Genomic DNA, 27,052 nt, shown 5'->3' with positions numbered 1-27,052 from the left:
GATATTTGTCAGAACTCCTCGGACGAAAATACTAAATGAAGTTGCAGAGATAGTATCGAGTATAAGAGTCTCCCCTCTTAATCGCTCATATCCACTATTTAAGAAGTGGTGATTAGCCCATAAGGCTTTTAATGCAAATACTCCTTGGATGAAACATCTCATGTTCTCTTTTACATAAATCTGAATAATCGTGGGTCACGGAACAAGCTGTGATAGCAGACATATCTAAAGTTCATGTTGTGCCTTGAGAGATGTTTAACTAAACCAACCAGTCTGGATGAACTCAGCAAAAAGAGAGGATTTGGGAGGAAGGTTATAACTGCAGCTAAAGTGTGAAGATGTGCACCCCTACCCTCCACAGACCTTCATTTCATTAATGATTCACACGAATGAGCAGAATCAACTTGCCCGTATGACATTTGCCAGCAAAGAGTTGTGCACTCTTTAGCACCCTGGCTACCTCTGCTGAAATTGCCTTTTGTAGACAACAATGCAAGCCCGTGTGTTTATGTGTGTGTGTGTGTGTGTGTGTGTGCGCGTTTCTGAGATGATGAAGCTGTGTCAGTGCCATCTGTGGGTTGTCTGGATGAACCTGCAGACTTTATCTCTCGCTGCCAGAGATAAGTCTGACATGTGCCACAGAAAGCGGTCAGTGGCTTGACATGCCTTCTGGTCTTGAAGGTGTGTAATTTCCTGAAAGAATTGACTGGTTTGAAACATTTTCTGCTAGGACTGAGTGTTTTCACATTCAGAGTTGCACTGGACTGACCTTAGCAGAACCTAGATTCTCTACGTCCATCTGCTCTTTCATAACGTCCACTGAGCAGCAGAAATGCTAATATCAGTGGTTAAAATGTGCTTTCGTCAGCTACTTGGTCTCTACTCATTCCTGCAGAAAATATCTGTAAATGTGTGGCTGCAGCTTACTCACTGTTGTTAACTTTGACTGTGAATTATCCCTCGTCTAGGAGATGTCTGTGAGATGGGTGATAATTCTCTGTAGGTTTGTTCCTTTTCGTTGACTTGGAGGCATCAAATGAGCCCATAAACACAACGCTGAAATTTCTTTAGCAAGCAGCAACCTCAGACTGAAAATGTACTTAGCACCGAGGTGTCAAAAATAGCAAATTTTGGAGTGGCCACTTAAGGCTACAAAATATTTTCAGTCCCTGTGAATCCCATTAAAATTATAGAAAGGGGATGACCTGTTTAAAGTGGCAGGACATCGCAAAAAAAAGTATTTTCCTCAGTTTTCAGGAGGATTTTAAGCCCTAAAGTTATAAACAACTTATAGTCAAGGTCGACGACTTTAAATACCTGGAGCCAACAATATGAAAGCAACAAACATTGCACAAGAAAGGTGAAGAAGAGTGTCAAGGGTGATTTGTGACAGGATACAAGCAAGAGTGAAAGGGAAGGCTTGCGATATGTTATTGAGATTTGATATGATGAATGGTTTGGAGGTGGCGGTGCTGAGCAAAAGACAGGAGGTGAAGATGCTCAGATTTTTGTTGGGAGTAACCAAAATGAACAGGATCAGAACATAAGAAGGACACCTCAGGGTGAACGACTAGGAGACAATGTTAGAGAAGAAAGGCTGAGATGGTTTGGACATGTGCAGAGGAGGGACAGTGGCTATATTGATGCTGAATATAGAGCTGGCAGACAGGAGGAAAAGAGGAAGACTAGAAAGGAGATTAATGGATGTAGGGAAGGAGGACATGTAGAGGTGGTGGTGTGACAGAAGAGGATGCTAGGAATAGGGTGAGATGGAGGCAGTTGTGGTGGCCCTTAAAGGGACCGGCTGAAGGAGGACAATCATCATCCACATCATCCCCTTTAGCGATGCAGTAAGAGACTTTATAACTTCTAATGTAAAAATAGTCATTATTAGTGCAGCTTTAAGAAAAGCTGTTGGCACCATATTATTAGTGGACTAACAGCAAAGCCACAAACCAAGTGTCCGTGAATCCAGTGGGGCATAAGTGGGACAGAAGATAGCCACTACTACTACTAGCTAGTTGGCCTGAAAGCAGATTTCCTTGGCGTTAGTACAGAAGCATTACATTCAAGCTACCTTACATGAAAGAGATGTGGCAGCTGGCGCAGATGTTCATAGCGGTTCAGTTCAGACAACACGGTCGTCAGTGGGGTCATCACCGAGTGAGGAAAGCCCCTGAGGTACCATGTGCACATCTCAAACAGAGAATGAGTAAGTGAACACTTGAGAAAAGCCACATCTGACTATCAACTACCAACTTCCCCTTCTAATGTTTATGAGGCATATTGTTATAATGAATTATTAAATCAGGTAAAGCCAATGAGGTGGAACAAGCAATTACAAACTCAATCAAAAAGACGCTCAAATCTCAATCTGCACATTTGCATTAAAACAGGTTAGCAGCTGTACGTCATAACAGCGCTCTCTGGTATTCAATTTAATGGACCTGACTTTATTGTCCCACGTGGGCACATTTGTTCTGTAGGGCAAGGTTTAGAAGACAGCTTTGAAGAGGTTTTCAATATCCTTGAAAGTATCATGCCTTTGCTCTTTGTTTCCATCATTAGGCTAATGAGGCCTCTCATAACAAGATGATGATTTGAAGATGTAAAGAAAAAATATTCTTCCCCTGGAAAGCAATTTTCAGTAATGGCTGAGGGAAATAAATAATTAAAACTCTAATTATTAACAGAAAAAAATCTGTGTCAGTTTAAGGTGTTCAAAGCGGTCTCGTGTGTTGTTGGCAGGGCACAACCTCAGGTCCAAAACAGTTGTGAAGCTGCGTAACTTGTAAATAAATACAGAATGCAACTGTGACTATAATAAGGCCATTTTTTATTCATAAGAGAACATAGAAATTCAATATTTTGTGAAAACGAAGAGCTCAAGTCTAATTAGGTTTAGAAACAAGACTGAGTATAAAAAGAGCATCAAATAAAATAGCCTCTAAAAATATTGGAACGAATTCAGAATAATGTTTTATCACTATGAGAAGAATTTTATTTAATCATTTATGTTACAATAACATCGAAATATTCAGAAAATTGGAAGAAATCTCTGTGTGCAAGGGACAAGGCCACCGTTCACCCTGCTATCCACACATGCAGGCAGGGACCGCTGGTATGAATGGGCTGACAGGGCTAAGCCCTCCTATCTTTTTCAATAAAAAATAAATATATTTATATAAATTTCAAATAATCTTAGAACAGATTACTTAAACGCTGGTGTAACGAAGTGCAGCAACAACACCAAATAGTCAAAAGAAAAAAACCCCCCACAGGATTTAGCTACATTGGCTTATTGACTATGTGCACGTTAACATATGCTACTTCCGGTGCGGAAACTCCTGTGGGGAGCTTTGTTTCCGGTGTCCTATTCGCGCCCTGTTTGCTGTCTAAAACAAGTTAAGCAAATGAATGAATCAAGCGGCGATTTACATTTCTATAGATGTCTTGGGCATTTACCCAATATATCTGTAAATTATGTTCATCGACTTGTCGATATTTTTCCCCCGCGCCTCAGAGAAAAAGAGAAAAGGGATTCAAATGTTATATTTCTCAGCTGTCCGTCGTTTCTGGCGGGTGTTATGTTCTAAAAATAACCAGCGATAGGTGAAATCAAGTAGCCAATTTTATTTTTTGACGGTGCAAAACGTTTCCTGGACATCGTGGACATACAGTACTGCACTTCAGAGTCACACTGCAGCGATTCTGTACTGTACAGGAGAGACGTCACGGAGGAGATCGTCTGCAGCGATCAGGACGCAGGACACAATGTGATGTAAAAAAAAGCATACAAACTTGCACTAAAAAATCTGCGAAAGAGCGAGGTGAAAGGTGAACCGCGTTATAGCGAGGGACCGCTGTAATTTTGAAGGTAAGTCACAACATACCCTTCGTAAATACTAATGTATAGAAACCCTTACCAGCAATCATTCATTTTTTGTGTGGCTTTTTTCACGGTTTGTTAACATGCTGTGTAGTTGTGTACTTGACTAGCTGATATCGACATAACAGGGAAACATCTGGTTTGACTATTCTTCACCTATAGTTTGAATGCTGAACATTTGCCTGTTTAGATCATGAGACCAGTCACTATACAGAGATGTGCTTCTGAATGTGGACATGTGTCTTCTGCTGCAGTGATGCAGTTCTGCTTGTGTTGACTGATGTAAACAACTGATCGATCTAAATGCTTTAAACGTCAAAATTGATCATTAGATTTTTTATGACACAGCAGTGGTGAGTGTTCCCACCTTCTGCTTTTTGTAACTTAACGCGATCTTTCCGTTTTCGAGTTTTGGACATGATTTTGGAGTATATCTTCGCAGTAGCGATTGACCGCAAAGTAAAGCTACCGGAAATGCACAACCCCACATTCGGTCTCAAACCAGGAAGTTAGCATTGTTTTTTTTTAATTTATTTTTTTAATACGTTTTATTGACAAAGCACAAAATACAGATATACAAATACAAAATAGCAAACACAATGTCAGGGGGTTCGTATAAAAAAGCAAAATAGACAGTCAATTATAGAATCACATGATATTGAACAGGGAACATAGGTTTATGGTTTTGACAGCTTTTTGATCTTGAGAATGTTGTATGGTTTTAACATATTGTTTGGTTTAATTTAAAAAGTACCGAAACGATGGTTTTGCGTTAGAAAATTTCGACTTATGTATATGAAATTTAGCCAATAATATCAAATAAAATTCGTTTGCCCTGTGCATGGGGTACTTAAAGAAACCGAACAATATTTTCTCGTAACAAAGAGAGAACTCAGAAAAGATAAAGGAAACAACAAAAACACAAAATTCAGGAAGTTAGCATTGTCTCGTGCACATAGTCAATTCTCAAAGCATATGCACCGCAGCATCAGCTACCATTCATCTTCATGGAGTAGTGAGTGACAGGCGTCAGGTCACGGCCCCTTAATTTGCTGTTCAGCCCAGAGGCGGGAATTTTGGCGAACGAGTGACGGGAGGCGAAATCAATATGGCGGCAGCGACGAGCGTTAGCATAACCGAAGTGGATTATTTACTTAGTTGTATATTTTCTTCTATATCTTTGGACGAAACGGTTAAGAGACTGGGACCACATCATCGAAACGATGTTCAAATAACACAAACGACAGAATCGTAAAGTTTGTGTTATGTGGTTTCAACGAAAGGACTAGCTAACGGCAAGCAGGAAATTCACTTTACTGTGTCCCATGCCTGCTTTTTGGAGGAGACACAGCTTGAATTCAACAAGGAATTGTGGATTTGAAGCATTTATCTGACAAAATTAGGAAACACGAATGAAGCACAAGTCACATTGGAAATAGGGTAAAGTTAACATCGCCTGCCACCTGGATGAAGGACACCGCATTGCTTTAGACTCTAAAGCACTTGGTGTCGTTTGACTTCAACGACAGGGTGATTACCGTAACATGTTTGCATCCCAGAAAACTCGATGTTGTGATCTTCACTTTAAATAAGGTAAGCCGACCCCCTCTCCCCTTAAAATAGGGTAACATACTTCTTTCCTGTTGCCTCTTACTCATCTTTAAAGATCAATATTTTCCTGCTGTAGATACCAACTCCTTTTGTTGGTGATGTGTCATTTAAGTCAGTATGTTGTAAAATAGTTGTGACATTGTAATTGTAGTCTATTGGCAGATTTTACATTTTTAAGTACATCCCTGGCAAATTCAACAGAATTTGAATATATTTTTCTGGCATTCTGCTCATTCAGCCGTCATTCCATCCTTCTTGCATATTTTGTTTTTCTAAAAACAAAAAAAAAGGGCTAACGTGCACAGAAACAACCTAGTCAAAAGGTGTGTGAAAGTGTGTGTGCCTGGGAATATGGGTATTCCTCTATATAGTTTTGTTAGTGTTGCTTTGACAAGGTCTTGTGGCTCTAAAGTGGCATCAAGGATGTGATGTCAATATATATAAAAAATAATATATTATTTTACAGTAATCAGGCTATATTTCACAAATGCAGTAACATCTGCAAACAGCAGTTCTGGGAGCTTGTGGTAGTTTATTTGACCTGTAAATTTACAGGTGCATTGTGGGATTTCCAACAGTTGTGACTGGAGGCATTTCCAGTGGCAGGAAGTGACTTATTTGGTTCAAATGTTATTTCAATATTTTACTCTTCATGTTTTTCTCTCTTCTCAAAATGAAAGAAACCAGAAGAATAGTGTTTCTGTTGGTCTGAATAAATGATAGCTTCATGCAACTGCGTTTATGGAGACGCTTGTTTATCTTCCCCTCAACTTGTAATTTCAGTGGCTGTTTGAGAGTGAAAAACTCCACTGTGCATGGGGAGGAACTACTGAGGAGTGGAGGAGAGACAGGTGAGCTATTTTATTCATAAAATGTTGTGTGAACAAACAAAAAACCCCACAGAAAGCAGATGTTGTGACATAAGAACAGAACAGGGAGAATAATCCCAGCTGTTGTTTCCCACACCAGCAGCACTAAGCATGATGTGTTTGGGCCACACAGTTTAGTTAACTGCTCTGCACTGCAGAGCTGCCTACTTCATGCTTTTCCTAATTTGACCAGCTACACGGTCAGCAATCTAGGAGCCGTCTTTGATGTGGAGTTTTACAGGGATTCATCCCATGTGAATGCATAAATCTTGGAAGAATGCACTTTGATGCATTGTTTCTGTATTTTTCATCTTTAAACGAGTCTTCTTCCATGCACGGGTTTGATAACCACCGTCAGAGGACACAGTGACAAAGTTTTGCTTCTGGGCGGGGGCATGGCCTCTATTGGACAGAGGGGGTTGTTCCATTTCAAATCAACCAAGCCTTCTGCTTGACCATCGATTTGCATAAATAATTTTGAACATTTATGATTGCTGTGAAATTTTGGCTTCATATATCAAATAGTTTTCAAGATAGATTATTTTGAAAAGTTGTTTATTGGCAGCACGGTGGCACGGTGGTTAGCACTGTTGCCGCACAACAAGAAGGTCCTGAGTTCAATTCCACCATCAGGCCGGGGTCTTTCTGTGTGGAGTTTGCATGTTCTCCCCGTGTTTGCGTGGGTTCTCTCCGGGTACTCCGGCTTCCTCCCACCGTCCAAAGACATGCAGCTTGTGGGGATAGGTTAATTGGATAACCCAAATTGTCACTAGGTGTGAATGTGCGAATGAAAGTGAGTGCGAATGGTTGTCTGTCCCTGTATGTTGGCCCTGCGACAGACTGGCGACCTGTCCAGGGTGTACCCCGCCTCTCGCCCTATGACAGCTGGGATAGGCTCCAGCGCCCCCCGTGACCCTGAAAAAGGATAAGCGGAAGCGAATGGATGGATGTTTATTGACACACTTCCTGTTTTTCACACGTTGAAATCTGAGGCAATGCTCGAACACAAATATTTGAGAAACTATTAAAGATAAAAGCCTGAACATTTCACTGGTCTCTCTCACCATCAACAAGAATCAGGATCTGTAATTTGGGACAGACACTACAAAACAAATGTCTCAGTACTGGCTAGTTAAAAGATGGAAAAGTTCCATATTTGATCACACACTGATTAAAAAAAATGTTTAAGTGTTGAGATTATCCAGAAGTGTGCCACAGCAGCAGCTTTTCAACCAAAACACACCACCTGGGAGCCTGTGACTCACTGTACCCACTGAGACTGTGTACACTCTGTAATTAGTGTATTTTAAAGGCTCGTTATTGGTCATGCTGTGATAGTCAGTAGTGTGTATGAACAGATCTGTGTGTTTGAACCTTCTATGTGAATTTATTTGTACACAAAAAAGACAAAAAACCTTAAGTAAGAAGCAGTGAGATCTTAAATCAGTTAAATTAAATTCTTAGCACATGAAAATTACAGTAATTTAAAAAAAAAAAGTGCAACAAAAAAGCACTTCCTGGATGTCATCACTTATGGGTGTCTTCTTATAATTGCAGTGTTTCGCAGCTTGGGCTGATGGATCCAGGTAAAAGTCTCATCGAGATTTAATTTTCCAAGAGAGACCTGGCCGTCATGGAAGCAAAGGTTACAACAAATACAATAGACCAACAGAAGAAGCGAGCACAATTTAAAGCAAAAGTACGTTTCCAGTTTTACTGGGAAACTTGTGAGTATTTTTCAAAGATCAACCCCACACTGCTCTCAGGGACTATTTGTGTAGTTGTGGAAAAGTTGGGACACTGAACTGGTAAGAAAATATTTTTATTGAAAAAAGAAAACAACAGTACTTGCAGTTACCAAAATACAATCAACCTTTCTTCATTTTCCTAAGTAAATAAACACACATATATATAAAAAACCCACAACCCCCCCCAGTCCCACACAGATCAACACAACCATCAAACATATTAGAGGAATATAACAGTAACAAAAGTAGATTTAAACAGGCAATACCTCTAGACTAGCAAAATAAGAGATAAAGGGTTGCCACTTGTGAAAAAATTTGGCTGTGCAACCTCTCAACGTATATTTAATTTTTTCAAGTTTTAAAAAAAACATGACATCTTTAAGCCACCGGGAAATAGTAGGGAACTTAACAGACTTCCAATGCAACGATATTAGACGTCTAGCTAATAGGGATGTGAAGTGACCTATAATATGTCCTAATTTGTGAATTCCAGTTTGACGACAGAATCCAATCAGCATGTTTATGAGAAAGCATGCTTTTATCCTTTGCTTCTTATTCTATTTTTCTTTTACTCTTACTGCATTGTGGGTTTCAAATGATAAAGCCTTCCCTGTCTGCTTAGACTTGAATCTGCTGTAGTCACTGTTTTATCTGTAGGGTAGGTGTGCAGAGAACTTAATGTGTGCCCAGCCTAACCCTCCTTTACCTTTTTGTGCTCCCAAATCCATACGCTGGTAACACTTACATCTCTTTTAAAAACCTGCAGCCGACTCCTTGGACCTGGGGAGCGTTTCGTGTCAACACGTCTAAGAAAAGAGACAGTGCAATGCTGCAGTGTTTCATTCTTCACTGTATTCACTTGCTTCTTTCTTCAAAATGTTGGTATCGCAGTCTCTGTTGCTTGTTTAAGTATTTTGTGCATGAATGCTGACAGATTTTGGTACCTGCTCAAAGATAGGTCAAATAAAGCTTTCAACATGGTTTTTGCTCTTTGTTCTGCTGGCCACAAACTTATTGAGTAACATAATTGGTTATAAAGCTTGATTTATTTATTTATTTTCTTGGTGTTTTTTTTTTTTTTTTTTTAAAAACCCAAAAAAAAAACCCCCAAAAAGAACCCCACCCCCAGCTTGTTACTTAAAGGCAAAGTTACTTATATTAGCTATTCAGATCAGCTGGACACCAATAGTGCTCATTAAACATCACCAGGACACTAACCACAAGAAGATAAACTACCAAGCCAAGGAGGTGACGACATGTCAAAGCACGTGTTTCCTGCCAAGACATGAACAAGTACACCTACCTTCGTGCATCTTCCACCAAAGTTGATTGTTACTGCCTGAATCCATAGGGTGACCTGAGCCTGAAGAAGTGGTGCTAGAGCACAGCCACGGGGGGGATACAACACGAGGATGGTTTGTAGGTTCCAGTTCCATCTTCAGCTTCTTAGACTTCCTCCAAGATAAAGATCGTCTGACTCGCTTTGTTCTTCTGAGTGGGGGGTTGTGATATTACCCCCACTGTTCTGGCGTCCTGACTCCTCCTTGCCGTAGCATATGTAGCACTTTCTAGGTCTAGGACCCTACTGGATACAGACACCCCAGGCAGGAATCGAACTTGTGACTCCCACTACAAAGTAGAGCTGGGCGATATGAGATTTTTTCATATCACGATATGTTTTTTTCATTTCAGGCGATAACGATATCTATCACGATATAAGCCAAATAACTATATTTGTAAGATTTAAATGTGCCGTTGCTCACAAGTAAAATGTGAAATAATCAGCAGCTTGTTTTTATTTAAATATTTATTTCCCATAATAAGTTCAACAGGGTAGATGTACTTAAGGAACATGAGACTTTTTCAGATAAATAAAGGCAAATATTGCAAACTACACAAAAGGCAGCCGCTAAAGCGTTTAAGTTTCAAAATAGAACAAACAAAACAGACTAAATTGTCAATTCCACTTAGAAACAAAATATTAATTCTAAAAATAAATCTTAGTTTGTTTTACAGAAGAACAGACAAAACTGACTAACTTTTGTCAATATCAAATAAACTGAGAACTAAAAGGAAATTCTCAATCTCTCCTTGTTGTATAGCTTAGCTTTTCAAACAGTTTTAACAGTTACTTTAGTCTGACAAAAGCCGAATGACGAATTAGCGCTTCCAGTCAGAGACTGAGGCTACGTCCACACGTACACGGGTATTTTTGAAAACGGAGATTTTCCGTTTTCGTTTTAAAAAAATAATCCCGTCCACACATAAAGGCAGAAATGAAGGAAAACGCTGCTATGAACATGCCAAAGCAGCAGGTGGCGCTAGATTCCTAACCGTGCAGAAATGTTGGCCAATCAGAAGTCTAGAAGCCTCGGTGGGAAAAAGTAAACAAAGCTGGGGCATAGAAGCAGAACCGAGTCGTATGTGTGGACGGACAGTAACTGTGTGTATATGTAAGCATTTAAACACTGCAGAGAGTAGAATTAACAGTAACAGTATTGTAGAAATTCATTTCACCGAAACAATAACGTGGCGCACAGTGTGACGCATGCACCAGTTTATTGTATTTCCAGACTTGCTTTCGGCACAATTTACAGTGCACGCTACTCTGTTTTTTGTCAGACTTGAAATAGCCGAAATACCTTCACACTACGGAACTTCTATGGCTCTTCCGTTCGACAATCTCTCCGGCATTGGAACCATCATCTGTTTTCTCTTCGGTCACGCTCGGTTGATTTTTCTAGTCGGCACACTCATTTCCTCCATTACCCGCTGGCTGCTTCCCAAACAAACACACGTGCGGCTTGGCACTTGTGCTGTACGTAACAAGTCACGCGACGTGACGCTGCGGCTGTGATTGGTTCGGCTCTGCGCTACTTAATTTGGATTGGCTGACCTTTTTTTTTTTAAGAGGACAAGAGCGGCGAGGTCTATCGCGATAGCTTAATTTCTCTATCGAGTAAAAGTTATATCGCGATACATATCGTTATCGTTCTATCGCCCAGCTCTACTACAAAGATGTGTAGTCTTACCACTACGCTATCCAGCTTCTGTCCGTGAATGTATCTATGGTCCCTCCTAAAGTCCAAGGGCCCTGACGTCAAAATTTTAGACCCCCCCTTATGTAAGCACATACACCCAGGCTTTCTGCTGTGTAGCTCGGGGCAAGAGACCAAAAATGACCAGTAAAGTCTTCCTTGCAGGAGCCAATAAAGAGCAGTCATGTCGGAGGTGATGTGATGACATCTGATAAACAAGAAGTCAAGCTGCTGCTGTTTGAACTAGCTCAAGGTGATATACTTGTTTTATAGTGCTATGCTCTCACTTGTATTCTGTATGCTGCTTTTGCTTCAGCTTATTTTTTTTACCATCTCATCTTCCCAAGGTCAAAACTACTCGAGGCTGAAATTGAAATTGTCACAATATTTTAAGTATTACTATTCGAAATGTAATTTGAAACGCACATTGAAAAGCTTGTATCCAACCTGAACTTTAAATTAGGTTTCTTTTTAAAGAATAAATGACAGGAATGCATGGATCTGTACTGCTTTTTATTAATGGGTCAGGCTGCTGCTGCTGCTAGTGTTGTAATGGGATGGGGGATATTATCCTGGCACACTCTGGGCATCACAGCCTACCTGAGTACTGTTGCTGACCACGGTGAACATCTTCTGACAGCTGCTTCCAGCAGGACAACGAACAATGTCATAAAACTGAAACTGTCTCATGAACATGGCAATGTTCACGGCAGTGTACTCAAATGTGCTCCACAGTCACCAGATCTTTTGGTAAGTAACTACAAACGATTATGAGGCTGCAAAATGAATACAAATGGGTTCAAAGAGACAAAATGAGCACAGATGGAAAAACAGTGCAAAGTAACACAAAATGAAACAAAGAGACTTAATAACCTTAAAGAGATGCACAACAACAGCAAGGCTAAAAACTCATTTCATCTTTTAGTCTAGGTGAATTCTCTCCTGTTGTCCCAAAACTCAAGACATACTCTGGCACCTCAACAAAGACTTGAGCGTGGCTCTCATGCGGAGATGCCCGGCGTTACTATGTGGCAATGACTTGCAATTTTTGCAATTGCATTTTTTTTCTTGCTGTGATCAAACACAGAAGATATAAAAAAACATGCTAATTAACAACTTTCATGTAGTTTCTCACCCAGTTTGTGAGGTTAAAAGGAACCCTGGTGCTTTTGTCCAGCTCAGTTTGGTGAAAACCAGAGCGACTGGTCTGCACCACCACCAAGTTTGCACTTAGAGTTGGCAGTGATTTTGAAATTAATTCTACAATTAGTTTTTCAGAACGGTGTTTTGCACACTAATCTGTCAAATGGAGATTGTTGTCATCACATGTAGGCGACCTAATGGTCTGTTAGTCTTCCTGGACCTGGTAACTCCAGCAAAGAGCGTCTGAGCCAGACGGATCCAATTTAAGCTGCTTGACATCTCTGGCCACTTCATGACTTTTTAATGTCTTCTATTCCGTTTCTATTTTATAATTCAGGAACACAGCAGTACACTAAAGGGAGGTGTCATTAAGGTGTTCAGTTTGTAGGACGACTGGCTTTTGACTCCATCTACTGGTCATTTGCTTGGCTCTCATGTTTATATGTATATACTGTATCTCCAGGAAGTGAAGGAAATAAAAGAAATATGCAGTAACGATATGCAAATCGGAAATCACTTCAAAGGAGAGCGCGTGGAGTAGGCAGAATAAAAAATCAAAAATAATGTCCGGTCCTGGCGAGCGAGACCAAAGACTTGAGTGTGCTCTCATACTGAGCGGTCTGCCTTTCCTCAGGTGACACTTCTGTATTCTCACAGCAGACATCACAGAGGAAACGCAGCAGTTCTCTTCCCCCTTTGCTGTGCTGCCGCGTGCCCTGCTCCACCCGCCAACGCACCATCAAAAATTCAAAAAGCATGGCATGGAACCAAAAGTGGAACATGGCTCGTGGTGAGGGGGGAAAGGCACGGAGGAAGAGATTAGCACTGGAGAGGTGGGGAAGGGGGTCTTACAGTCAGAGTAATGTATTAACAAAACCCCGCGGTGAGCAAAGCCGGTGACATGTCGGGAGGTTTTTTTTCCCCCCTCACAGACATCAGTGGAAACTAGTATGAGTTCAATTACAAAGAGTCTTACAGGAGCACTCATTACCTCCTCCAAAAATCCAGAGGTGAAGCAAATTACTGCCTCAGGAAAGGAAATGTATTAATGCAGATACCATTACAGCTCTGATTTAAACCATGTGAAGCACTTAAAAGCATCAGACACTGCTCCTGTAACACCTGACTGACATTTCCTGGAAAAGTATCAACACAAAAGATGCATTTCATAGATCTGAGAATGAAGTGCTCGTGAGTCAGTGGCTTTTAGGCAAGAAAAAAAAAAAAAAGGAGTGCTGCCCTTTCATTTAAAGCAGGGGTGTCAAACTCAAATACACAGTGGGCCAAAATTCAAAACTGGAACAAAGTCGCGGGCTAACATTAATATTTATTGAAATATATTTATTCCTCTAGATATAAGAATGAATCTTTTCTTATGGACTCAAACACGTTTTGCTTAAAAACTGAATATGGAACAAACAAAGCTTACTACTAAACAATATATATATTAGCTGTATAATACCAGTAGGCCAGCTCTGATAGTAATTTGGTATGGCTTCGCGGGCCAAATGTAATTAGGCTGCGGGCCAGAGTTTGACACCTATGATTTAAAGGGTAAAAAAAAAAAGGGCTTTGTTTCTTAAACTGGATCCAATTGTGAACCAGTCCGTCTAGAGGCAGGTCTAGACACCAAAGACAGTAGAAATGACATCCCTCCATCAAGTCCTGCTGGCATCTTGGGGTCTTGAAACAAGATATGAAATATCGGCGACTGAACCCATAAAGTCATCTGGAAACTGTTTAAAGATTTTAGAGCTGAGGGATATTTTCCCATGGACTTCTATTAAGCTGCCTCATGTGACATTATGTGGACATTGGATGGAGGATACAATGAAAGTGGTTTAACAGGGAATCACTGAGCGGTCTGTAGGCCTGGATTACAGGGACATTAGCAATCAGTTTCCCAGCTACCACTCATAACCAGTTGGGGAAAACTCACTTTTATCTCTCAGGACTGGTGGTTGTGATTTACAACAAAACTCCTAAAGCTCATGGAACAGGTAACCTACCTTTAAGCTGTGTAAAATTAACAGACGTGAGCTTTATTTTTTAAAACTTCATGGCAATAGTTTTATTAAGTTACGAAATCAACACATTTAAGAAATTTAACTATATACATTGGTTCTAATGTGTGGATTAAAAAAAAGACAAAGAAGCTTGACACATCAAGCTAATACATCATACAGATGCTGAATTTCACATAGTCATAAATAATGATCAAATTATAATTACAAGCTTATATCATCCTCACGAGTGAGGGGATGATTTTAAGAAAAATCTCCCAGGATTTATTTGTTCGTGTCAATGAAGAACGCGTCACTGAATTCCTCTTAAATATCGCGAAGCTGCGCTATAAATGACATCAAGCATACCTACCATGTGTTCCATGGGAAACAGAGAAAAAGGCAATGGTTTAAGAAATCATTTCTCATGAACGACTGGTAAGCCTTAAAATAAACTTTGAAGCGGTTTCAGTAAGGTCATTTACAACAGGTAAGAGAGGCAGGGTTTTACCTTTAAAGCAATCAAATAATGCTAGCATTTGCTAATTTGTTCAAAATGTACAGAAAACGAAAAACAGCAGTGCAAAACGCTTCAGTCGCAACCCCTAGAGGCAAGCACCACAGTAAACAACTATGCAGGATGCTGGACATCGTAAAGTAGTGGCCTTTTAAATACAGAAAACTAGTGTTGAAACATTTTGCACAGCTCTGATTCCAGTGGCATGACTGAGTTCCTCAGTGTTCTTCTTTGTCTCGGCCTCTCTTTTCCTTTTCGTCTTGCAGAGCGGTGCCCAGCTTCTTGATGAGTACTGACAGCACCTTGTCCAGTGGGTCCATCACACCCCTCTGCAGCCATTTGGGAATTGTAGTCCTGGCATGGTGGAAGCCCAGTTTCTGTAAGATGTAGTCCACGCCAACTGGGTCGATCTTCCGACCCGTCCAGGAGATGAGCCTGAAGGTAGAGGTGAAGTTTAAGCATTGCTAAAGGTGCATGAAAAGACTCCCTGTTGCTGCACGTCTCTTTCCATTAAAGGATTTGCTTCTTCCTTTTGAATCTCAGAGGGGAAGTTGTTGCTTTGTACAAAGATATTTCATATAAAGATTCAAAAATATTCTTTTTTTAAAATTAAAATCTTTGTTCTTTCCTGGGATTAATGAAGCAAAGTCTTTGTGAAGGGACTAAGATGCTTCATTTATTTAGTGTTTGTGCTGCATTTGTACAAATTCACAAAAGACTAATGATTAGTAATTATGAACTAGCATCTAAAAAAGGCTAAGGGGGTTAATAAGAGATACTGCACTGCAAAGTTATTGCTCATCCTGTACAGGCCATTTGTGAAATTATACCTCTGTTCATTATTTTTTGATAAAGCTTATCGTTAGGGCTGATCGGGTGACCCTTAACCATCCCTTAGTTACGCTGCTACAGGCTCAGGCTGCTGGGAGACTTCCCACTGAGCATTTCTTCTCTACTTCTGCATGTCATTAACTTTGGTCTTCTCTCTCCTGAAGTTTGAGTTTGGTCCTTATTTTTTCCTCTTCTTGCCTGAGCCTGCCTCTGCAGGACATTTCTTCCTGTGATAAAGGAGTTCTTCCTTCCTGCAATCACCTGCAAGTGCCTTCTCAGAGGTCGTCTGTTCGTGAGTCGGGTTCTCTCTTTGATACTGTCTTTTTCTTACTGTATTACTGGGGCTATTAATCATACAGCTATAAATTCATTGATGTGAATCTAATTTTTAACTGGCTCCACCTAAACTAGCCTCACACATTGCTTCTCACATATAGAAGAGTTACTAATATTAGTAAAAATCGATATATAACATTTAGATAACCAAGCACTGACAGCGCATCTTTCTGTTCATTTCAAAACTTGCATTTTTAATGGGCTAATTGCACTTTTACTTTTTACAACCCGGCTCATTAAATAGCTCATCGGCATCTCTGTGGAATCGAAAATATTCAAAGAGTCTTTACAAGATGATAAAACCCACAAAAATCCAACAAACAGAACAAAATTAGGCCATAATTGGGGCTCAGCTGTTCCACATCTTGGTGAAACGGCACAATCATTTCTTGATGGTTTCCAGCACAAACACTAACTAAACAGAAAATGAAAGCAATTTTTTAAACCTTTGCTGCATTGTTTGTTTTTGTTGGTTTGGTGCAATCATGTTTGCTTTGAGAACAAACTCGTAGAAAAAGATGCTTTTTATTTTCTCCTCTAACATTTTTGAGTGAGCTTTAGGACTCCTGCTCATCATGTGAAAGTGTGCGTCTTATAAAAACAGACAGATGCTGAGCTGACCTGAGAGTCGGCTCCAGGTGCCAGGTGTTGCACATGAACTCCCTCCAGTCCACCGTGGTGTAGTTGATGCTGTCGTCCTTGTCTTTATCCGCGGAGCTTTCATCGTGCAGGGCAGTGGGGCTCTTCTGGCCGGGCCGAGGTGCGAACATCCGCGGGGCAAAAAGAGCTGAGGACACCGAGGGAGAGAGGCAATCAGGTCTCTGCTTTGAAACGCTCCAGTTTTCTCTTTTAGCACATTCGTGAACAACAACATCAGAGCACAACATAGATGCGTCCTACTTCAATTATTCAGAATGAATCAAACGTGTGAAAATCTGAAGCGCTCGCAGTGCTACTCTTTCTACTTTGCTGCAGAATCAACAGAACAAAGTCACGGCTGTTTTAATTGTGGTGATGAAAGCGAGGTCGCCGGCATAAAGACTGCTAATTTGTTCCTTTGTGACGACTTGAAACCCATTAGGATGCTGCGCGCGTCGGGCTCCCTGACCTGGCTGCTGTGTGTGAAAGTAACAGCGTGTCACGCTGCTCCCAAAAATTTGTCCCACAGCACGCGGACAGCTTCACAAGTACAGAGACAGACAGATGTGCTTAATCTTGTGGTCTTCTCCTCCGATGGCTTGATGACTCATATTCTTGACAGACTGTACAATGCTTGGAACTCTGGAGGGTGTTTTTTCGTGACTAGTTGAGTCATAAATTTGTGGGCAGTTGAAATGAATAAACATTGTTGTTGGGGTTTTTTTTTCTATTCACTGAAAGACTAACATCGATGAGTAACATGGAAAAAACAAAACCTTTCTCTTTCTCCTTTAGATAGGCCGACACCAGGTCGTGCAGGAACATGATGAGCTCGGCGTCCATGGTGACGCAGATGTGGTCGGTGAACTCTGTCACCACGCTGCACTCCACTTTGGGTTTGCTGCTGGAGTCTGGAACAAATGAAAACACAGAGATTGGATTTGTAAGGTCATATTTAAAAAAACAAACAAAAAAAACCCAGAAAATCAATTTCAGCAAACACATCGATGTAGAGTTAGTACGACCTTTGGTTTCCTACATACTTGAGAATATTATGCAACTCAATGGGATAATCTCCTCGCTCTTATTTTGAAGTTTCCATTGCTGCTGACTGTGTGAGTCCTCGGTGTTACTCAGATTGACTCTTTGTTCTTTGACAAAGAAAATTATGATTTTTTTTTTTTTGTGTCAGCATGAATTTGTAAGTAATGTTTTTCAGTAGGGAGTATAATTTGTGTTGTCCAGGCAAAGTGGGAGATATGTCACCATAGCAACTACAAAAACCAGATGTGTAAGAAGCAGCAGGAACCTAAACCTTGATTGTTTTCCCCTAAAACTAACCTGGGAGGTTTTAATCCTTAATCTCAACCAAGTTTTAATGTCTAAATTGAACCAAGTAATTCATTTAGAATTAATAACTGAGTCGGGTATGAATCGCTCCAACCTCCAAACGTGGATAAGGACAAAAATGAAATACAAATAATAGTACAAATTATGTCCAGAGACACGATGAAATAATTAAGTTCTTGTTCAGAAATACGAATAAACAGATTCGGGCTGCGACTATTAAAAAAAACAAAAACAAAGAAAACACTGCCACAAGACTGCGCTGGTTTTGCTCTGAAATTGCTTTGCAAGCTAGACGGGCACTAACAAGAACCTGCAGCAGGGCGAGAACTGGTTCACGGTCAGGAATCTGAGGCTCACGGAGCAAAGCGAAGGGCTGCCGTCACTTCCTGCAGTGCAAGGCGGAGCTGGGATGCAGATGCTCCAAACAAGACGAGCTGATTATTCGTTGATTTGTTAATTTATTTAAGGAAGCGCAGGTAATTTTATAAACACTCCCATACTCCGAGTGTGATCCCAACAGTTCATTTACAGACTTGTGTGAACTAAAACATCACAAAAAGCTCATTCATTAGCAGATTGTTTTTATGGTGTTACTGTCACCTACCCGTTAGAGAAGGTTCATCCGGATCTTGTACGTGAATTGACTTAAAGTCCAGCTGCATTCTGGGTAGTGCAAAGATGGTCTCTGTTTCGTGGTTGTAGCTGGATGTGCTGCGGAAGCTGCTCAGCAGACTGGAGCTCTTGGCAGCCGATCCGCTCTCTTGGTTGTTGGCCTCGACGTTCCTGAGCAAGTTCAGCTCTGCGACAGGAGATAAAACACGTGGGAACTCTTTTCCTGAGTTTAAGGTCACGCTCACGCTCTGCTTTTCCGCTTTGTTAAATGCTATCTCCACCTATTTTACATTTAAGATAAGACGCGGCTGCTGCGCGGTGGAGAGAAGAGAAAATTTCTCCTTTTAGTCTGAGCTGTCTCGAGTGAAGAAAAGGTTAAAGTCTGAAGCAATCTTTTCTTCCCCAGATACCCCCAGTTAACACTTCTAGCCTAGTAAATCAGTTCTGAAGCTACTTAAGGCTACGAAATTCATTTTTTCCTTCCTTTCGGTTTATCTTCTACTAGGTTTACGTCACTGATTAAAGAATACAGGATGTTTGATTTGCAACAGTCCCAAACTGGCTTTCATCAACATTTGAAGTGGTTGCTCTTCCCCCCCCCTCCCAGCATGCTCGTATGACATTAAAGCAGCATTTGGTCCCATTAATTGATCTTTTTGTTCTCACTCGGTCTCAAGAATCCTAATGTGACCAATGGCTAAAAATGAATTCTGTGCAGCCGAACTTGATGTGAGACTAATCGAGTGAGTATATTCTAAACTTATAGTCCAAGTATGAAGTGAGATTCTCGCTTTGTTTACCTAGACTGTGTTTCCCTGCAGAACTAAAACAGATAAACACAAACACATCAATTCTGTGAGAAAAAGGGTGTGATCCTGGAAAATTCCCGTTTGATTTGGTTCACTCAGAGTGTGAAAGCTTCGTTTTAGAGACACCTGAATGCATTTTTGCCCAGAACAATGACTCTGGATTCTGTTCCTCTTTTCTTCTATTGTCGTGACTGAGTTTGGAGGGATCTCTTCTTGGCTACTACAGACAGAAGGCACAATTATATCCAACTGAAAACTGCTCCCATATTCATGGAATAATCAGATTCCAAGGACAGCGTGAGCCAAGTTGATGACAGAGTTGAAGCGGACATATCCTGCACATTTCCAGGTCGTTATTTTAAATCTGGGGCTTTACTGGCATTAATCTGCATGATTTACAGATCCAAATTGATCCGATACTAGAGCTGGGCGATATGTTATGCTTGATGTTTTTTTCCATTTCAGGCGATAACGATATCTATCACGATATAAGCCAAATAACTATATTTGTAAGATTTAAATGTGCCGTTGCTCACAAGTAAAATGTGAAATAATCAGCAGCTTGTTTTTATTTAAATATTTATTTCCCATAATAAGTTCAACAGGGTAGATGTACTAAAGGAACATGAGACTTTTTCAGATAAAGGCAAATATTGCAAACTACACAAAAGGCAGCCGCTAAAGCGTTTAAGTTTCAAAATAGAACAAACGAAACAGACTAAATTGTCAATTCCACTTAGAAACAAAATATTAATTCTAAAAATAAATCTTAGTTTGTTTTACAGAAGAACAGACAAAACTGACTAACTTTTGTCAATATCAAATAAACTGAGAACTAAGAGGAAATTCTCAATCTCTCCTTGTTGTATAGCTGAGCTTTTCAAACAGTTTTAACAGTTACTTTAGTCTGACAAAAGCCGAATGACGAATTAGCGCTTCCAGTCAGAGACTGAGCATGCACCGCTTTATTGTATTTCCAGACTTGCTTTCGGCACATTTACAGTGCACGCTACTCTTTTTTTTTGTCAGACTTGAAATAGCCGAAATACCTTCACACTACGGAACTTCTATGGCTCTTCCGTTCGACAATCTCTCCGGCACTGTTTTCTCTTCGGTAACCTTTGCTCACGCTCTCGGTTGATTTTTCTCTAGTCAGCACACTCATTTCCTCCATTACCCGGGCGGCACGGCGGCTGGCTGCGTCCCAAACAAATACACATGTGCGGCTTGGCACTTGTGCTGTACGTAACAAGTCACGTGACGTGACACTGCGGCTGTGATTGGTTCGGCTCTGCGCTACTTAATTTGGATTGGCTGTTGTTTTTTTTGTTTGTTTGTTTGTTTGTTTTTTAAAAGAGGACAAGAGAGACTAGGTCTATCGCAATAGTTTAACTTTTCTATCGAGGAAAAGTTATTTCGCAACACATATCGTTATCGTTCTATCGCCCAGCTCTATCCGATACTTTAAGTTCAGCCTCAGGCTATTTAAGGTCCCCCATCAGCCCACGCTGACTCTGATTGGACAGCTCCAAAACCAAACCACAGTAATCAGATTCAACTGTTTTCCTGTATTTTCCAATCCCAAATATTTTCTTTTTAAATACGCGTTCAAGCCTTTCGATCCCAAATAAGCGAGCATCAACGGCCCACTGACGAGGCTTTCCACTAAACAAATGGGCACACATGAATGACATGATTTTGCTGAAATGTTTACCTTCGTTTCTCATTGCGGTGACGTAGCTAAACCATTCTTTGACAGTAGCAACACCATGTGGAGGGTTTTCATGTCGCCGTCGTGTGATTTTGGTTATGGTGGCCATTGGGCTTTCGAGAGCACCACACGGCTTCGTGACCATCGTGTTGTGGCCGAGATGGAAATCCAGTGTCTGCACGATGTAGGTAGAGTCGTCTTTTGAGCCTGTGTGTAACAGAAACAAGTCATAAAGAGATGCACCTTTATATATTTAGTTTTGATCTGTTCATCAGGACTGAGCATCATCTCGACTGAATAATATTAATATTCACGAGTCCCTAAAAAGAACATTTAGTCTCACCATCCTCCCAAATTTTCTGTGCCTCTGTCCAGAAGGCGATGTTGGGCTCTTCCAGGTGGAACAAGGCCCACGACTTGGAGCGGAAGTTTGGCCCGTGGAAGCAGGCCAGAGTCATGTGATTGCCATGGAGGCTCATCGACCCGCCAAGCTGCACGGCATCCTCAGGCAAGGGCGTCTGGAAGAGGGAGATGTGGCAGCCGGCGATTACCTTCAGCACCCCGGGCCAGTGGCGGTGATGGGCCGCATCCATGTCTGCGTGACAAAGACAGTTAGGAGGGAGAATGAGAAGCAGGCGGACAAATGAATTCTGACTGGAACACGAGGCTTGTTGCTGGCGCTAACAGGATCAGATTTAGTGTGTCATGTTGTTTTTGTCCTTATAAAGCCCTCAATCTTTAAAATGTATGCTGCCTGTTTCGTTACTGATTATCTCATGAGCGAGGCTGATTACATTCAGTTGCTAAACAACCTTTTCAACTATTTGAAAAAGTTGTTTACAAATTAAGCTTATTAGAATTACAAATCATTTCACTTCCTGCAAGCAGCACAGCCGCCTAAGACACTTGCTGTGCGCGCCTTATTATGCTACAGACTGTGCTCAACATTCACCCAGCAGTATGGAACGAGGCATGCTTACAAAGCTCTGCAGCTCCTTTGTCAGTGTTGACGACGGGGGTTTTGGGGGGCAGGTAGGGGCCAGGGCCCCAGGTGGAGAGGGCCCGCTTGCTGGTGTCGAATTGCTGAGTGAAAAACTCCTGCAGCTTCATGCCGATCTTGATGAGGTCTGGTGTGGTGGACCGTGAAATGATCACCTGGAAAATGTCCCACTGCAGGTCTCCGTGGATGAAGATCTCACTGGAAGGAGAAAAGATGGGGAGGGAAACGAAGCAGATGAGTGAAAAAGGTTGTTGCAAGAAACAAAGGAAAGGAGAGCAGGCATAAATGGCTCACAGATGAAAGAAAATGGCATATATTCTCGACATAATGTCGTGTAATTTGTGTATTCTTGTGTTCAAACTAGATACAAACACAAACCCTCGAGTCCAGACATAATTTTGTTCGGCTTGCCGAGCATTTGGAAACGTGGGCAATAAATGTCAGCAAATTGTCTGTTTTTCTTCATAACCCGCGATGCTTTGAAATTGTGCTCTCTAGTTAGTGTGCTTTGTGTTTCAACACTTCAGAAACTGAATACAAACCTCTTTGTAGAGAAAACATCTGCATTTCAAAGTACAGAGACATGGAGACGTGAAGCAGGCTAATCTCTGATGGCCACAAGAATGAAATGAATAAATGGCACTAAACATGACTCATCTAAAAGTGCTGTATTGATCGTGTTGTGCCGAACAGTGCAGTCACGCTGACATCATACCACACCTTTTCTCTGATAGGCTGGTGTCCACTGTACACAGGTTGACCTTCCATTCATCCTGCAGCTGCAGGTCAGCATTACTAAACACTCCCATTAGGATGCTGGAGCCCATGTAGTCCACTCGCGCCTCTGTGGAGCCCATGGTAATCTGGATCTTGTGGCTGGGCTGCTGGTTTGGATGCTCTGAGATGTGGGCTGCAAACCACACGATAGTAGTTACCAATGAGAGCGCACAAGCAATCCCATACCTCTCAACATCAAAATCAGTGGATTCTAGTAAGTAAGGACTGACTTCTTCTTCTTCTAGTTTACCTGTTTATTGCTGCTGGACCACAACAGCAACGGGGCAACCATACAACTCACACTACACATGGCTGCTTTGTATGGTGTCTGAGCATGATTGCCCTCCTCCACAGCCCTGAAAGCTTAAATTCACAGCTCCACAACCAACAAGGCATGTCATCTAAAAATGGTGCTAACCTGTGTTAAGATATTCAACTGGCATTCATGAAAACACTCTAGGCTTCTGGTAGGTACAAACCACAACTGGTACATGTCAATATGTTTGGTCTAATAATAGTTTTATAAAGTCACACACATACAGCCACAGCTTCATGGCTTCAGTGTCTTTAAATACATGCTGAGACTGACTGTGAAGCCTCCTCTCAGATAAAAATGGCTCAGCACCTTGTTCTTATGTTTTTAGTCTAAAATACCAAAGTTAAAATGATTCATTTTGCTGTAAATATTCGCTTTTGTGTCTATTTATAAACTATTGAAGGTGAACAGGCGAGAAGGTGACGTGTGCTTCACACACACTGTGGCAGATTTAGTTCATCTAGAGAGGACACTGAGTAGGGACGATTTCAGGCAACAAGTAATTTCTTTAGCTGACTGCATCTCAAGCAGAAGCATCAGTGATCAGTGCTTAGATATTAAACTCAATGAACAAAGATCTAATATGCAATCACTGATCACTTCATTAGTTACACTTTGCTAGGACTATGTTGGACCCTCAGAGATTTTGGTCCATACTGACATGATGGGCTCATACAGCTGCTTCAGATTTGTCATCTTTACATCCATGATTTCAGTCTCTACATCCCAAAGGTGTTCCAGTTTAGAGTTCAACAAATTTATTGTCAAGTTTAAGAACAAGCTAGAGCTGCATTTTATAACATTTGTAATATTCTGCTGGATATAGCCATCAGAATATGGGCACAGTGTGGCCACTCAGGCAGGCTGTGTCACTGAAATGATGCTTAGTCTGTATTAAGGGGTCCATGGCGTGCCAACAAAATATCCCGCACATCATTACACCAGCAGCTGCAACTGTTGTTTTTAAAGTGGTCGTTTTATGATTTTATCCCAAAATCGAGACTGGTCACACCAGGCAACATTTTCCCATTTTAGTCTCAGTTTATCGTTCTTAACGGAAAGAAGTCGCACCCAGTGTGGTCTTCTGCTGCTGTACTCCATGCGCTTTAAGAATATATGCTCATCTGCACATTTTGATTTTTTAACAAAGCTTATTTGAGATACTGTTGCCTTCCTGTCAGTTTGAAACAGTCTAACTATTCTCCTCTGACCTGTTGAAAGAAATGTTCATCATTCAATATTTTCTCCTTTTTTCAGACCAGCCTTTCTAAACTTCTAAAACACAGTTGTTTAGGAAAATCCCAGCAGATCAGCCTTTTCTGAAATACTCACACCAGGCCGTCTGACACCAACAGCCATGCTCCAGCCACCATCAAAGTCACTTAAATCCCCTTTTTATCCTCATTGTGATGCTCTGGTTTAACTTCAGCAGGTTGCCTTAACTATGTCTGCATGCCTAAATGCACTGAGTTGCTTCCAGCTTCCAAGTGGCTGCTGTATCTATATATTAGCCTATTTAAACATTAAATGTAATATATAAAATAAAATGCATTTTATGCCCATTTAGCAGAGTAAACATTTTTGTATGTGCATAATATTACATTACTGCTCCCAGTGTTTTAAGAACTCTAGCACTGAACTTTGGCTCAGCTCCACATCCACACTTTACACTCTGTTAGAATAAAAGCTGCTAACGAGTTGGAGAAAAACACCAGATGTTTGAAAAGCTGATGCCTTGTTTACTTACAGACCATCTCCAGGGTGTTCACGTCTATATTGCCACCCACCACCCCGCCCTTGGAGTCGAGCTTGGATCGGCCGAGGCCAACAGACATGCTGATCTCTCGGTCTCGGTTGCTTCCGACAGAAAGTCGGCCCTGACTTTTCAGCCCGCTGGTCGTCCAGCTGCAGGGACAAACACAACTGTGAGCGCTCCTGAAATGCTGCTGAATAATGTAGAAGGCTTCTGTATGAAACATAAATGACTCATCACAAGAAGTTTCCAAGGAATAAACACAGGTAACAGAGGAAGAAACGAGCAGCCAGTTCTGAGCGCTAAACCCATTTTCACAAGTCAACATGTCAACTGTGTTTTCTAACGTGTCGTTGTGCGTTTCACCTTCATCAGTTTGATGTGTTATTGCCTTTTTGCTTATATCCAAGTGCAGCTATTTTGACAATACAATTCTCGCTTTAAATCCAGGCTGCACCCTTGCATAAAAGTTTTTATGAAGGAAGAATATCCTGAGCTCATAAATGATTTAATTAGAGCTGGAGAAGTGTACTGTCTTGCCTTGGTGAGAAAGAAGCAGAAGGTGTGTGTTGTTTGTGGAGCCCACACACTTCCACTGTGGAAGAGGGTTATTTTTTAACTTTATGGAGACCCAGAGCTCATAAAACAGCACAGCCTTAGTTATGAGGGTGCTGTGTTTGCCACCGCTTCAGCATCATTTTCTGCACTTCAGCCTCAACCGTAGAGATCAGGGGTGTACTGACACCATATTGTGGTGGACGGTAAAATCCAGCAGTGCAGTAGAGTTAAACTGAACCCATAAGAGTGGACGATAAAGGGTGATAAGAAGTGCAGGAGAAGCACCCCAGAGGCATCTGTACACCAGTTTAACAGCTGTTTACTGCAGTAAAAAGGTAAATAAACAATGTTGGCTATGTTTTATTTAGACAGTAACATTCTTAAGTTAAATTTATAACTTTAGTTTTGCTTTTAGAGCTACAATGCATGATGAAGAGTGTTTTCCAGTCAGTAATTTACTGTTCAAGCGTGGAATCTTTCACTTAAGTCATTATGTTACACTAGCAAAAATTGCTACAATTAGATCAGCATGCGAGCAAAAAACTTAAGGATTCAGACCAATCTATAAGAGAGCTTCCAATAACTTGGATCTTAATGATACCATAATAGGAAAGGATAATATAATGTGGACATCTCAGGCTCTCAGGAGGGAACTAAATCAGCTGGTTTCAAACCACATATGAACTGAGGGACTGCAACAGGGCCGGGTATAAGATAACTAAGGATTATATTGAAAGCAACTTTAAGTGTAAGGCTGGTTTCAATGATTGCATCACCTGTTAGGATACTAAAGAAAATACAGACCCTTGTAGTTGTAAATAGGCCTGATTTTGTCTGATGTGTGGCTGTGAAAACGCCTGGCTTTTCTGAGGCACTTATATGTTGTTGGCAATTGATTCTTGTTGAGATGAGATGAGAGTCTGTTGTAGCCATCGACAAGCGTTAAAGTGGGGCAGCCAAAAAATATACTTTGATTGAAAATCATGAGATACTTTCAGATGAAAGATTTTTATCTCTCATCCATTTAATTAGTGTTTTTCTTCCTTTAGTGCATAATCCCCCTGCTAATTCATTTTTAATGATATTTTGTGTTTGTTTTCCTAAAGTTTCTTTTATGTTCTTTTGATTTTAATGGGTTTTTTTTTTCATGATTTGTGAAACTGGACAAGTGTGGCCAAGATATTCTATAAATGAAAATATAGTCAATAATTTTAAATCGCTTCTGTGTTTGAGTTACCAGAGTAACCATTAAATCCTAATTATTAGCACGTGTTTGCACAGCGGTGGGTGCACTTACGTATTGTTTCCCATCACGTTGCTCATGTTCATTTGGACGGTGAGCAGCTTTAGGTTGATGGCAAACACCACCAGCGTCTCCCATGGCGACCCCTGCTGACCTGCTGCCTTCCCATTTTTACCAAATGAAGGAGTCGATGTTTTTGTGACTGAATCTAAAAAACAATGAAAAAAAAAAAAGGAAAAAATTAATTGCAGTTACTTTTTCTTCCTTATCTGGATTTTTGGGTGTGAAGATTCGTACTC

The 27,052-nt window shown here is 40.9% G+C and overlaps 1 protein-coding gene and 1 long non-coding RNA gene across 3 annotated transcripts in view; one reads left to right on the top strand and one right to left on the bottom strand.

The window, feature by feature from the left end:
* Positions 1-4,446: 4,446 nt before the first annotated feature.
* Positions 4,447-13,025, top strand: LOC102299972. 2 transcript variants are annotated; one of them, XR_317375.3, is made up of 4 exons: positions 4,447-5,482; positions 6,284-6,351; positions 7,927-8,068; positions 11,321-13,025. It is a non-coding gene; the product is annotated as an uncharacterized LOC102299972 (long non-coding RNA). The 2 variants fall into 2 exon arrangements; XR_006052987.1 differs by lacking the exon at positions 11,321-13,025 and adding an exon at positions 8,884-9,098 and having other exon boundaries at positions 4,449-5,482.
* A 1,314-nt stretch (positions 13,026-14,339) lies between these two features.
* The window catches only part of kiaa1109 (KIAA1109 ortholog), a 63,285-nt gene continuing 50,572 nt past the window's right edge, over positions 14,340-27,052 (bottom strand). Inside the window, exons 68-77 of the mRNA XM_042214149.1 lie at positions 26,808-26,961; positions 24,947-25,104; positions 22,827-23,016; positions 22,087-22,304; positions 21,450-21,701; positions 21,110-21,313; positions 18,579-18,773; positions 17,401-17,535; positions 16,607-16,772; positions 14,340-15,253 (exon numbers count right to left, since the gene is read on the bottom strand). Coding sequence (XP_042070083.1) covers positions 15,037-15,253; positions 16,607-16,772; positions 17,401-17,535; positions 18,579-18,773; positions 21,110-21,313; positions 21,450-21,701; positions 22,087-22,304; positions 22,827-23,016; positions 24,947-25,104; positions 26,808-26,961 — 1,889 coding nt within the window. The 3' untranslated portion in view covers positions 14,340-15,036. The remainder of the gene's footprint in view (positions 15,254-16,606; positions 16,773-17,400; positions 17,536-18,578; positions 18,774-21,109; positions 21,314-21,449; positions 21,702-22,086; positions 22,305-22,826; positions 23,017-24,946; positions 25,105-26,807; positions 26,962-27,052) is intronic.

The sequence above is a fragment of the Haplochromis burtoni genome, unplaced genomic scaffold, assembly GCF_018398535.1.
Source record: "Haplochromis burtoni strain Fernald_Lab_line unplaced genomic scaffold, NCSU_Asbu1 Contig_523, whole genome shotgun sequence".
Taxonomy (NCBI): domain Eukaryota; kingdom Metazoa; phylum Chordata; class Actinopteri; order Cichliformes; family Cichlidae; genus Haplochromis; species Haplochromis burtoni.
This window is presented reverse-complemented; position numbering and strand designations above follow the sequence as displayed.